Source organism: Cupressus sempervirens, chromosome 4 (assembly GCF_028749045.1).
Source record: "Cupressus sempervirens isolate cs-2001-9-10 chromosome 4, ASM2874904v1, whole genome shotgun sequence".
Lineage (NCBI taxonomy): Eukaryota > Viridiplantae > Streptophyta > Pinopsida > Cupressales > Cupressaceae > Cupressus > Cupressus sempervirens.
This window is the reverse complement of record NC_143121.1, coordinates 707,718,312-707,732,994: the sequence shown is the minus strand read 5'-3', so window position 1 is coordinate 707,732,994 and position 14,683 is coordinate 707,718,312. Positions and strand designations below refer to the sequence as shown.

General features: G+C 35.4%; 2 protein-coding genes across 5 annotated transcripts in view; one reads left to right on the top strand and one right to left on the bottom strand.

The window, feature by feature from the left end:
- AGL26 (tRNA (cytidine(34)-2'-O)-methyltransferase) overlaps positions 1 to 14,683 on the bottom strand; it is an 87,308-nt gene that overhangs the window by 52,709 nt on the left and 19,916 nt on the right. The window lies entirely within an intron of this gene.
- Positions 6,465 to 9,003, top strand: LOC149563228 (uncharacterized). Its single transcript, XM_089826597.1, has 5 exons — positions 6,465 to 6,841; positions 6,959 to 7,111; positions 7,197 to 7,597; positions 7,702 to 8,107; positions 8,243 to 9,003. The coding sequence occupies exons 1-5, from the start codon at positions 6,628 to 6,630 to the stop codon at positions 8,824 to 8,826; spliced, it is 1,758 nt and encodes a 585-aa protein (XP_089682723.1). The 5' UTR covers positions 6,465 to 6,627; the 3' UTR covers positions 8,827 to 9,003.

The window sequence follows — 14,683 nt, the reverse complement described above, 5'->3', positions numbered from 1 at the left end:
TAATAATTTGCTACTTTACTCCTATTGTTTTGCCTGTGTCTGCAGAGAAGCTGATATTGGAGTTTGGAAATTGAGACGTTGGCTGAATTGTGGAGATTCTACAAGTATTTAATTTCTGAATTGTGGAGGTTTTGTGACCTTGCTGGAAGGTTACTTTGGTGGTCGAATTTGTGTTGGAAGTCGGCATACTGGTAGCCATAGTGAAGAAAGAGACTGCATGGCAATAGCATTGTATACTACTCCTTATGTTTTGTACTGGAACAGCTAGGGAGGCCATGTCACATCTGCTGGAGCCTACATTACATAGAGGCAGCCATACTGAGGTGTAGGAGTCATGCCAAAGCTGTAGCCCCCTTACACGTGCCCAGAAATCTGCACACTTGTTGACGGAAAGGGTATTCACTACTTGCGGTTGGAATTGGCAGTAAAGGGAAGACATTTTGGTGGCACGGCTAGGCATATTTGATTGCAATCCTGGTTCAAACTGTTATTTTGAAATTGTACTGAGAATATATGTATGCATTGTTCGGTCTCAACTTAATAAATTACCTGCAACTTGGTGCCATTATTAAAACATATATTTCTGATACGTGGTTTTCATATCAAAAGCAAAGAATCTCTTTCCAATTATAGTCTGAATTTATAACATCATTTCAAACTTCTTGTAATTGTTATCAACCTGGGAAAATTCAAAATGAATTGGAGAACAATTAAATATTGCAAATAAGAGTTTGTGCATCATTTATCAAATTGGGAGCCGACTAGGGGTTTTTACAAGAGGTAATTCTTTCCTCCGCTCTTTTCCTTCCAATGCCCATGCTGAACGGAGGTGTAAATTTATTCTGATTATTAATAAAATATATTAAAGGCCTCGTGTCATGGCCCCTAACAGTTCTTCATCTGATATCTTGGAATTCTGAGATTAGTTTACTTTTCTGGATAGTTTGGTACTTGTTAAAAATTACTTTAAATTCTGGCATTATAATGTTAAATTCTTCAAGAATTCAGAGGTTACTCAAAATCTGATTCTCAGAACAAATGTTTTAATATTTTCAGTATTGTGTTTTATTCAAAATCTTATTATCTAAATCAATCTGGATTTAGGAATCAAATTTTATGAATTAATGTTAGTATGGTTTCAATTTTACCTTCGTCTGATTCGTACTTTCAGATTTTTGTATAAGGTGACTTTAAAATTTTGCAGCACCTTGAATCTGTTGTTTGCCAGTTTTTAAGTATATATATCTATGTATGTATATTTATAACATTGTGTATATATATATATATATATATATAAAATTGTTATGTATTCGTGTGCTTGTATTTATATTTATACAAGTTGTAAATTATATGTATACATATATGTATACTTATTAATTAGTAAGCAATATTAATTTTGCTTAAGATTAATCTTAATATTAATATTAATATTGATACAAATATTAATGTTAGATTAGTACCTAATACTAAATTAATGTGAGTTAGTGCCTAAACTAATCTATGGCATGGGATTTAACTAAGTCATAAAACCTAAAACTAAAGCATTGCCTAAGTTAATCGATGCCTAAAACTAAAGCTTGGCATGGGGGTTTTGGGTTTTGGTTTATGGCGGCAAGGTTAGTGGGTTTTTATGGTGGGCAGGCTCTTCGAATGTCGAGCTGGTACTTTGGCTGCCATGTGTTGGAATTTGCATTGGTTTTGATGTTTGTGTTAAATTCGCAGTTATGGGCATTGAATTGCTTGTTTTGGCTGTCGAGTTAGTTGAAGCCTAAGTTCAGACCGCCATTGTTGGGTTTCAATTAGGGATTATGGAAGCTCTGTTGAGCGGGTTTCTCTGCGCTTTCATGGGGAAATTGATGACCATTATGGAGATTATCGTTTCTTACCAGCATTTTAGAGGTTCACGATTTCGTTTTATTGATGGTTCTGTTGTCATTTCGTGGTTTCACTTTTCTCAGTTACTACTGTTAAGAAAGTTTCATTGGTATCTCTGTGTCTAGATTTTGAGGGTTTGAAGGCTTGGGCTGCGATTTTGGAAGAAGAGGGTTTTTCTAGGGAACATCTTTTGTGTTCATTTCACATTTATTCAGGCAGGGGGCTTTTCTTACTCTATCCTCTATCCATTTTTATGTTTTATTTAGCTATGGTGATTTTTGAATACAAAAGTTGTTGATTAAGAGGAATTGAACCAACTCTGGGTGTATGCAGTATTTAATGTTTTCATTGTTGAATTTCGTGTAAACCCAGAATTGGGTGCACGAATGTAAGAATGTTAAAATAAGTTTTTATGATGTGTATATACACTCAAGCATGGATATATGCAGAGCATGGCTCTGTGTGCAATACTTAGCTCTGTGTATACCCATACTCGAGTTTGGTAATGGAGATTTCGTTATGGTAATTTTGTTTGTATTTGGGTTTTGCAGTTTAATATGTATGTTTGTGGTTGTAATTCATGCGTGTGCTTTTGAAATAATATATGATTATCGGCTATTAAAAGAGTCGAGCTCTGTGTGTACCCTGGTTTTGGTGTTTAATATTTTGTTTACTATTTACAACTCAGCCACGGTTAAGAGTTTGTGGTGACATTCGGTCACGGTCGCGAATTTGCAAAGATCTTATTTTGTCAACGGTTAAGAGTAAGTTATTTTGTCAACGGTTTGCAAGTTAATAGTAACACAGTCATTTTATCGAACGGTTTTATGAGTTGGAGTTGGGGATTCGATTATGTTTGATGTCGTGGGTTTTAGGTAATGTGTTAAACAGATATCATATGTTTGAAACAGTAGTTTTGTGAATTATACTTGCGAAACAAGACATAGGTATTACGACAAACAGTTAGTAAAAATCTTGAACAAGATTGGTTTTACATTTGATAGCATAGTTTCATTCAATTGTCGACGTGCTGGAAGTTGTATTTAATCCAGTCGATACTTTGTTGACTGTGTATGATATTTAGTATTCATATATAACTGCATGAAGATTAATCGATTTTGCAAACTTTAAGTTATGTTGATAGTTGGAACTGGGAAGAGGCATTTTGTTAAACAGTTCGTTTGGGTGTGTAAATTGGTATTTTGGAGTTTTTGTGTGTGACGCGGATTGAATTAGTAAGTATGGCGATTTTGATTTGGAATTAGAAGTTGAAACACGACAGCATTGTTAATGTTCTTCTGTTTAAAACTTTGTCAAAACTTGAACATTGTGGAGTCTGTTGAAGCATTTCAATAGGATTTATATTATGTTTTATTTTGAAATGAAGATTTTTTTTAGGAATTAAAATTTAGCAAAAGAAATAAGTTTTATACATATCTATTGTAGATCTGAAGTTTAATTTGTAAGTATTATATATTTATGTTTGTATTTATATAAAATACATCTGTATATATATATATATATATATATATATGAATGAATAGTTGACAAGTGTATATATATATATATATATATAGGTGTGAGAATATAGGTATAAGTATATATGTATTTTCTTATGAATCGAATTGTTAGATTTACCATAGATATATAATTTGGAAATTATTGTGATTACTGGTTTTGGAAATGGAAATTGATTAATTGTTTTATAATCTAACGTCAGTAAGTAATAGTATATGTGAATAGTTTTATTATTACGTTTTAAAATGAAATGTAAATATAATGAATCTTAGAAAAGTCAATTCCTTACTATTTAATTGAATATAGCTGTTATGTAGTTGAAAAGCATGGTTGCAAATATGGTTTCATTTGATACTTTGGAAGATTGAAAAAAAATGGTTTCATATGATATTTTCGTTTGCTGGTGCAATTGTTATATTGAAGCAAATGAAATAAGTGTATTAGTTGGAATAGGAAAATTAATCTAAGTTTTCTTCCAATTAGTATAACTAGATTTATGTGTATGTTAAATTATGCAAGTGTGATCCTTTAGATTGGGTGGCTGTCATAAAGCGAGTAACTTGTGGTGATAGAATTATGTTGCCGAATGCCCTCCGACACTAGTCTAGATCCTTATGGGAAAGTTTATGACAGTTATTTAATCAAGTGGTAATATTTAAAATTTCATGGGTTGGGAATCATATAATAAGATAAGAACATTATAGTTTCACCTGACATATTGAGTTCTACGAGTGGCTGAACGTAGATTCTTATGTTGACACCCATGGACTACTGGATCATTACCTTGTCATATTCTGTGCGAGTTTATTTCTGCATATTTGCGTGTAAGAAATTATGTACTTGCTTTATATTTGAATGTGAAAAGAAAATTGTATTTTCAGTATATCTATTATATGGATTAAATGAATATAGTTTTGTCATAAAATCTAACATGCAGGTTTTCTAGAGATATTATCGATTTAATTAGTGTTACTAAGCCCTGTTTGGTGTGTTGTGGTTGTGTTGTTTTGTTTTCAGGTTTGAGATAGGGTTGGATATGGACTTAGAAGATAATGATTGTTTACATTTAGAACCAGTGTTAATTTGAATGTATTTAAGTTGTTGTACTCTTAATAAAAGAGTATAGATATGTTATATACTCTGATGTAATATTTTGAAATGTTACATTGCTGATTATGAGTACTTTGTTGTACCTGTTGTATAAAGATTAATTTGTAATGGAGATTGGTTATAAAAAAAAAAAATTTGTTCGGGATTTAATCTATTATGTATGTATGGAGTATTGTTGTATGGATATTTGGTTATGTGTTGGTTGAGGGTATTACACCTCGACTGATTATTTATCAAAAGAAAAAAGTTAGTTAACTTTAATAATTCAATATCAACTGAGCCATCCAACTGAAAACTGTTGATACACCTAGTCCCCCAGTGATATCCAAATATAGGAGACCAACTCCTAGTCTTCTAAATAATAGAAACACTCCTAAAAATAGACAACTATCTCTGAACACTTCAAACCCTACACGAACCTCCCAAAAGGGCCACAAGACCCCTAGTTGAGCTCCCTATCCACTATAATAGCCTACAGGTCCTCTATTGATAGGTTAACCTCTACAAAAGATTGACTTAGGAAATGGGGACATTGCAATCCACCTTCCCCAAAATTGCTTGACCATGTAAAGTCCCAAACTAGAGTTTGACTGTGATGCTGAAGTGGACTTGTTTATTTTTTGCAATATAATGTTTTTCTGATTTTTTTTGGTGATTTTTGGATTTTGAGTAAATAGATTTGTCATGTCCCCTTCTCCATACTAGTCAGAGTAACGAGAATCGCCATAAAATCACCTGAATCGGCGATTCGGCGATTAGATTCAGCAATGGCGATTTTTTTGGAGTCGAAAATCGCCATTGCCAATTTCTTCAAGTGAATCGCCTGAATCGCCGATTCAGGCGATTCAGGCAAAAAATCGCATGAATCGCCTGGAAAAATCGACAGGAATCGCCCACGGCCAATAAAGTATAGAGTTGTAAAATTTTAAAAAATTGCTTGGTTTTTTTACTTTGTTTTTGACCATTTCTCTTTGTTATAACCCTAAAGGGCCTTCTATTTATTTAACATGAGTAGAAGAGAGGAAAAGTGAGAGAGAAGAAGAGAAAAGAAAAGCCATAGGTTTCTAACCGGCAAGAAGAAAGAGCACAAAAGAGATCAGCAATCCATTTGGGGAGGCCATCAATTGCATTGGGAGCATTAGAGAGCCAATCTCAACACTCCTCAACTCATTTGCAAGAGGTAAGTGCTCTTTTTTTTTTGCATGTTAGTGTATTATGCATTTTTTGTTAAATTTTTATAGTTTTCAAGATTTTTAGTTTAGATCTTGAATGTTTTTTATTTTTACTAAGTTGCAAACTAGGGTTTGTTGTTTTGTAGCTTTTATTAGCTTCAAACTTTGATATTTTACATATAAATTTTTATTGCAGCAGCCTTTGCTTTCATTTTTTGCAAATTCGCAATGGGTAGAAAAGATGAATGTTGGAAATATAATGAAGAGTTTCCTGGAAGAACCAAATATCAAACAAAATGTATTTTTTGTAAAGAAAAAATAACTTCTGGGGGTATTTATAGATTGAAATACCACATTGCTGCTATACCTGGACACGATGTTACAATTTGCACTCACCAAACTCTTGAGGCAAAACGCACTTGCTTAATGGCATTAGAAAAAATTGAAAAAGACAAAGCCAATAGGAAAATGCAACTTGAAGGGTTAAGGGGTATTGGCTCCCATGTTCCCGCATCCGCATCCACATCTGCATCTGCATCAGCTTCTGCATCTGTAGGTTGTGTTGGAGAGGGTTCTTCTAGGCCTCCTTTTTATCCTAGTTCTTCTGCTCGTGCTAGTGCTAGTCGGTCACATACTGAGACAGAGTCCCACACCAACCTATTGCAGCCTAGAGTGCGAAAAAATACCCGCACTACTCCTGGTTCCCAACCCACGCTTGAGGGCATGGGTTTGAACAAGGAAATTCATGATGCTGCCAGAAAGGAGATATGCAAATTTTGGTACTTTGCAACATTCCATTTATTGCAGCCAGGTAATTGATTCTTTTTTCGTTGTTTTCTTTAAAGTTAAAATTAAAAGTAAAAGTAAAACTTTAATTATATTTACTTGTTTTATAATTTGAGTCTTTGACATCTAAATTTTTATTTGTGACAGGGCTCCTTATTGGCAGAACATGATAGACGCGGTTGCTATTTGTGGTCCGGGGTTTAAAGCCCCAACTGAGGCTGAGTTGAGCGGATACCTCTTGGATGAGATGGTAGAGGACATGAGGGCTGAGCTCGAGGAGAACCGAAAGGAGTGGATTGCAAAGGGTTGCACCATCATGACTGATGGTTGGACAGATAGGAGGAATAGAACACTCCTCAATTTTCTTGTATCCTATGGAGGTAATTGATCATTCTACTTTCCTACATACATAATTGTAAATTTTGATTTGTTGAATGCTAATTTGTTGATGATCCATTTAATTTTAATATTCTAATTCGTTGTTTTGTTACTTGTAGGATATACCATGTTCATCAAATCCATTGATGCTTCCGCACATGTAAAAAATGCCACATACTTATGTGAGGCTATTGAGGAAGTCATAGCAGAGGTGGGAGAACAAAATGTGATCCAGGTGGTGACGGATAATGCAGCAAGTTATGTTGCTGCAGGTAAACTTTTAACTTTTCAAGTTTTGAAAATAAATTTATTTGAATTTTGAAATTTGAATTTCTAATTGACTTAAAATTGTTGTAGGTAAACTTTTGATGGAGAGGCACCCCACCATATTTTGGTCCCCTTGTGCGGCACATTGCATTGACCTCATGTTGGAGGAAATTGGCAAACTTGAGTTTGTCAAGTCATGTGTGGAAAGGGCAAAAAACATATGCAAATTCATTTATAATCATTCATTTGTCCTTAGCACAATGAGGAAGTACACAGAAGGCAAAGAGTTAGCTCGCCCAGGTATCACGAGGTTTGCCTCGAATTTCATCACCTTGCAGTCCTTGTTGACATCAAGGGATGAATTGAGGAGCATGTTTGTTGGGCGGGAGTGGATTTCCTCTTCCTATGCTATGACCACTGTAGGGATAGATGTGGCGGATTGCATATTTGATGAGGATGGTTTTTGGAAACCCGCTAGAGAAATCCTGCAGGTAAATTTATTGCAATTTAACATTTAGTATTTTACTTTTACTTTAAGTTATATTATTTTATATTTAAGTTTTGACTCAAGTTTTTTGTTTTACTTTATATGTAGGTCACTGAGCCCCTTGTAGCTTTGCTACGAACTGTTGATGGGGAGAAGCCCTCTATGGGCTACATTTATGAGGGCATGGATAGGGCCAAGGAGGCCATCAGAGCCCAATATGCAGGAGTGCAGGAGAGGTATGGCCCTATTTGGGACATCATCGATAGGAGATGGCAGAATCAGCTCCATCGACCCATCCATGCAGCAGCTTACTTTCTGAATCCGGCATATCGTTTCCGTCCTGAGTTCAAGGCGGATGCGGAGGTTCTCACTGGCTTATACACAGTGATTCAGAGGTTGAGTAGCGATGAAGATAGCGCTGCTGCAATTGTTGAGCTAGACCAGTTCAACAATAAAGAGGGGCCACTTTTCTCTAGCAGGATGGCCATAAATGCTCAGACAACACTACAGCCAGGTAAAAATTAAATAATATATTCAATGTTCATGAATCTAGATTCTAATCTTAAAGTTGATTATGTAATTTTAGAGTTAACTTGTAATTTGTAAATGAGACTAATTGTTTCTATTTTCAATTTTTCCCTTATTGCAGATAGATGGTGGCAAATGTTTGGGGCCACAACCCCAAAACTTCAAAAAATTGCCATTCGTATTCTGAGTCAGCCAAGCCGCGCTTCTGGATGTGAGCGCAGTTGGTCCATGTTCGAGCACATCCATTCGAAGAGGAGAAACAGGTTGACAGTGCAGAAGTTGAATGATATTGTCTTTGTTCATTACAACCTCCGTCTTAGGATCAGACAGATTTTGGGCACTGACTCCTCTCCGATCATTCTAGAGGAGATTGATCCAGAATCAGAGTGGCTCACAGAGGTTGTGGATCCAGTCTTCACTGAGGAAGACCGTGTGTGGGTTGACCAGGTGGATATAGAGGCTGAGGCAGCTAGAGCACGTTCTTCAGGCATTGGTAGACGCACACGTGCACGCACAGGCACAGGCCTTAGCGACGTTCATGAGCCCATCTTACATGCGGGAGATATGGCTCGGCAGTCCTCTAGGACCTACATTAGACGCCTTGCTACTAGGCAGACTGGATACTCAGAGGCTGAGGCTGAGGCTGCAGCCGAGCTTCAGGATGATGTTGAGGATGATGATGATGACTATGAGTCTGAGGCTTGAGCTGGAGCCTTGTTTTTATATTTTGTTTACAGATATTGATACTGAATCATTGATAGACATATGTTTCAAACTTTCATGGATCTTCATCTTAGATTCTTACATACATTTATGATTTGATGTCTTATGGATCATCTTACATACATTCTATGATTTAAATCATTGTGATCATTTGATTTCTATTTACTTCAGCTAGCCTACAATTTACATTTTAGATAACATAGTTACATATGTGATGGATTTTATGTTCCATGTTTATGTATGTTAAGTTTTAACTTCTATTTGATGATGTTATAGTGTGTTTAAGTTATATTCAATAAAGGGTGCATGAAATAAGTTTTAAATTGTTAAAATCTTTAAATTTAAAGGGTTTTTTCAAATTTGCCAATTCATCGCCGATTCATTGCCGATTCATTGTCGATTCACGATTCGATTCGGCCTTGCCGATTCCGATCCGATTCCGATTCTTGTTACTTTGATACTAGTGTTATGGCATTGGGTTAATTTATCTCCACATCCAGATAGATTAATGACATTAATAGTTAGGATGCTTTCCAATCACACAGGAAATTTTATCTTAAGTACATCATTTATAAATTAAAAGTGCTTACAAAAAGTTACTTTATGCTTATAAAGTCATTTACTTTATAAAAAAGTGACTTAAGTGACTACAGGACGAAATTGTTGTTTTATCCCACATCTCTTATTCCAACGCTCTTTCCCTCACTTCGAGGTTATAAATAAGAGACCTTGCCTTGGGATTTACACAAGATTTTAGGAACTCAAGTATACTGAAAGTTCTGGTTGCTTTGATGTGACTGGCAAACTCTGAGGATGAAATCCCTCGAGTTGTTTGAGGAAATTGGACGTCATGTTACATCCCAATTTTTGACCTAGCTTGAAATATAGCTGTTGAGGTTCACATGAAGTCAGTTGGCAATTTAATTTGATATAATCTGGCGAGATGGTAAGATAGTTGGTCGTTATGATTTCAAGTGCAGATGACATGTTAGTTGATCGTTAATCGCGAATTCATGGAATTAAGATGAAAGGTTAACCGTTATGATTATGTAAGATTATATAATTTATAATTTAATTACAGAGAAATTCCTTGCAGGGAGCATGACGAAGGGGTGGAAGCATTGTCAAAAAAGAATTAGGCAGGGCACCACCGTCATTGGACAGACAGATAGAGGACCTAGCGATTTGAAACAGGACACATCTCTAGAACTGCATGAGTTGTTAATAATTAATTTAATTTAATTAATTAAGTTTAAATATAAACGTATTCTTAAAGGATTTTAAATTATCTTTCGTTATATTATTTTTTAATAATAGTTTATATATGTGTATTTGAATATAAAAATGTTTTGGCATCTTTATATTTTAATAAATTTAATAAAATGATGTTTTAAAGTACTTATAAGATTTTAATAATTTTTGAATTATCGTAATATTTGAGTTATTTTTGAATTACAACCTTCCAACTCTATTATTTCTAATTTAATATTCTTTAATGAAAGAACTTGGCATAATGAATCGATTTAAACATTTGGCAGCTTGAGTTTTTTATCTTTCCAACTTCTCTTCCTTATCTTTAATTTGAATTGTATAATTATTTTTCAACCTTATTTTTATTTTAAAAATCGATTTGAGTGAATTCGTATGGGTTCTTTATAACTGATGGCAGTCGTAAGGTTAGGCTCAAGCTTATTATATGATCCATTAAACATAACCGGAATTGAACTTTTGTCTTCAGCATTCTCCTTTTTCCTGTACACTTCAACGTAACTTGGCACCATATTCTCTTAGCCTTTGGCGTCCATTACTGTTCCCAGTCGTGCAAGCCATAGCACATCCGAAACCTTCAACCAGTTTACAAAACCCAGTGCGAAGGATACGACAAATATTTACATAGTATACGGCTGAGCTTATAACTGCGGATTGGAGAACTATTTCCAGAATCCGAGTCATATTATCACAGGGCCAAGTCACGTAAGACATCCTTTGTATTTTAAGAAAAACGTTTTCGTTATTTTTTCTTTTTGATAATAAATATGCAATCTTCCTTGTAAGCCGACCATATGGCCAATATTTTGTATCATCAAACTATTCAAAGAGCCAAAGGTAAATCCAATATGTCTTTATTTCTTGTTATGATATAAGTCCCAGATGAAGCCGTCCATAGTTATTCTCTCAATTTATTATATCCTGTTGGAAATCAGTCGATTTACTTAGCCATATTTTCTGTTCAAATCAGTTAAATTGCATGGTATCCGAATAGGTAACTTCTCTTACTTTCTTTAATCTTAAACGACCATCTTCTTGGATAGCATATATCATGCAATTTGAAATCATGTTTAAATCAGAGATGAGTTAATAAATCAGAGTACTAAGGAATTCACCAGGCTAAGAGCCAGAATAAGGTGAAGAAGGTACAGAACATATCAGTAAAGATAATTTGATAGCACCAAGGAAATCACTGACTAGATGGTCTGATTAGGGTGATGAGGTGTAGATGAACCTGTAAAAGAAAATACAAGGATGATATCAGAATCAAATAAGTAATAATATAAATAATGCTTTAGCTCATATATGCTCCATTCGTGCTAAATGATTGTCAAGGTTGTTGTCAATTTTGTGATCTTTAAAGAACATAATTATAGAATGTGAAATGATGGATGTATGAAATCTTCTTGAATAATTGTTAGAACCATTCGCTCTTAGAATTCCAGATACCTGGGACTCACCCGGCTATGTAACTGAGAAGAGGGGTGATGAGGTGTGAGAAAGGAATCGTCAATAATATGAACCAGTATCGGTTAAGACATTTCAATATTTATCGCTTAATATGAATTAATTAATAGCTCATGCATATTCCTATTATGGTGATCTCCTGCAACCAAGTCGTATAGCATCATGATGCCCAGTGGACGGTAAGATGTTCCCTGTCAATTCTGGGTAGGGAGGGCCTTTCTTGTTAGAGATCGTGTGGGGATATATTGTGGTCTGAGGTTGGGTGGTTAAGCCCCTCACAATGTTTCACCTCTTTCAAGATGTCGAACATGAGTCAGACAGAGATAAGCTATGCATTCAATTGTTTATCAGAAACAGGTATTATCATTTTTATTTATGAAGAGGTACGATTGAATTGAGTTAAATTCATTGTTATCATTATTTTACACCTGGATTGATTTGTGAATTGTTTTCATTTATATGAATATTGAATATAAGTATTTATCTAATCTTGAGAAACTGTCACAGATAAGTAATCGGAAGGAAAGGAAATTCGAAGCCCTAATTGATTTGGTGACAGCTGGAACCTTAAATGATACGGTGGTATTAGAAGCCCTAGTTGAATCCGTAGTCACGGAAGCCCTAGTTGAATCCGTGGTCGCAGAAGCCCTAAAATGAATCCGTGGTCACGGAAGCCCTAAAATGAATCCGTGGTATTGAAAGCCCTAAGTGAGATAGCGGTATATGATACAGTGGTATGTGATGCCCTAATTTAAAATAATAGAAGTATTTAATTTGATTTTAAGATAGCAGTTTTTAGATGATAGTTGTCGTATGAAATTGTTATAGTGTATTTTTGGACTAACTCGGGTGGTTGCAGAAGCATCCCTAGTTTGATTCGAACTCAATTTTCCGAGGTATGTGATTTTCAATTTCTGTAGTAATTTCATTTGATGGTAATTCAAGTTTTTAGTTAAGAAATTTTGTATAACTGTTTTTAATGGTAAATCTTATTCACATGAACATTAATGATATAACTGTCTTCCTATGAAACGAAGTAGTAACTATATTTCTTGAGTATGTGGAATGATAAATTAGACCCGGGAAAACAGGATGTTACATGTCACCCCAATCCTTCCTCTTGGGAAATAAACAACAGCAGGCAGAAATCGGCAAGAAGAGATATGAATCCAGTTGAAGTAAGTATAGTCAAGTTGCATGTAGGATTGCGAATTTAATACCTTAATTTATATTCCTGGCGTCTGCATATAAATCTTACTAGTTAAGTGGAATAGCACTGGGATTGAGAAACTAACAGCAAGCATAGTTCCGCTGAGATTCTTATTGGTTGGAAGCACGCCACAAATCCAGCAAGTCATCCAACTCGGGTCTCAGACTGAAACGACATTGGTATCTCAGACCTTTCAGCCCCACACGTCCAGTACTGAAGCCGCGGGTTGTTGCTATCACCTCACGTTGGAGATTACAGGTCACAGAGGGTAACGCTGGAACTAGGCATTCATGACAGAATGTTGTAGGTTACACGCACGGGTAGATAATAGTTGATTCCAGAAGTAGTGCGAGTTTCATCCTGAACCACCTCCTCTACTTCAGCTCACGGGTTGCTATTCACGCAAGTTGAGTACCATTCCAAGGTAATGTCTGAGTCCCAGTTTGTTGTAGACAGTCGGGTTTCCTCTTCACACGAGTTCTCTCTGCAATTACCAGTCAGATGGTGTGACCGACGTCTTGGACAGGGGTACAGTTTGTTGCGGATTTTGAGATCTCAGTGGTATTCATCATAACCAGTCTGTACATCTCATCCCCACTTGTAATGGTCACTTCTTTCTACTGGTTATACGTGACTGAATTCCAAAGTTTCTTCTGTAGCCTAAATCCATCGATTTTTTTTCTTGGGATATAAATTAAATGTTGAATGAACGTGTGAACTGCTTCACGGTCCATTTAAATTGAATGCATTGTCTTCTTGTTTGATATATTTTGGGTATGAATCTTCAATTGATCGTAAGAAGCTAAACAGTAATACATAAATTATCCAGTGCTGCTTATAGTCCAACTGTTTGACGAAATTCCCTTCAGTGTTGTTCATTTTTTTCTTACTCAAATACAGAAGTGGTTAGTACAAGATTGCTTAAAGAAATATCAAACATATATCTGAGATTCACTACATAGATAATGTGAAATAGTAAAAGATTCAATTTATTGAAAGCAATAACAAATGAACCTGATGTTTAATAGAGTGCTGCAATGTTTACTGTTCAAACATGCCCTGGGGAATAAAACTCTCAACTGATTTCCCAAATGCTGAAATCAACCCAACAGCAATCCACGTCAATGCTGAATGTGCAAACGGCCCTCCAAGGGAAAAACACAGGAAGTCTAGATGCATAGCCGGCCCATTTTCAACATATCACACAACCTAACGGCATCAACAATTGCGTTTAAACCTGATCGCAAGCCTTTGGTTGCTGACATGGCTGGAGATGGGGTCCTCACGTGGCTGTTAGTAACTCACAGGTCTACAGATTAATGTCGCACAGCCCTCCAGTATATAATCTCGGTTCAGAACTCTCCCAGCATCAATTACCAAATGAAACGCTATCTCCAGACTTAAATCGGCAGTCTTGCAAGGTCCTATTTCGGATTTTTCAATGTGCAATCACCCGAATGATAGAACAATTCATTCCTCTTCACAATTCAGTCAATAATTCCAAGACAATCTCCAAAACATGGTATGAACAGTAGGAGAATAGCAGATCGTTATACCTCAGCAACAATTTGCAACAACTAAACAGAACAATTCTCGGGAAATTCTCAAACCCTCAGCCAGATAATTCAAGAAGAAAATCTATATTTTCAAGATGTCTCTCATTCTCCTAAAAAGCCATATTTATAATGCAATTTGAGCTATTTAACTTCACCCAGACACCTTTCACTTAAAAGCAACTTTTATAATATAAAGTCTTGACACTTTATAATATAAAACACAATGATAATTAAGGATGCATTAAATATTCATTAAAACCAACATACTTCCAAATAAATATGACTTCATCAAAAATCCATTGAAAGATCAAATATCCAAAGCCAAACGATCAACCAG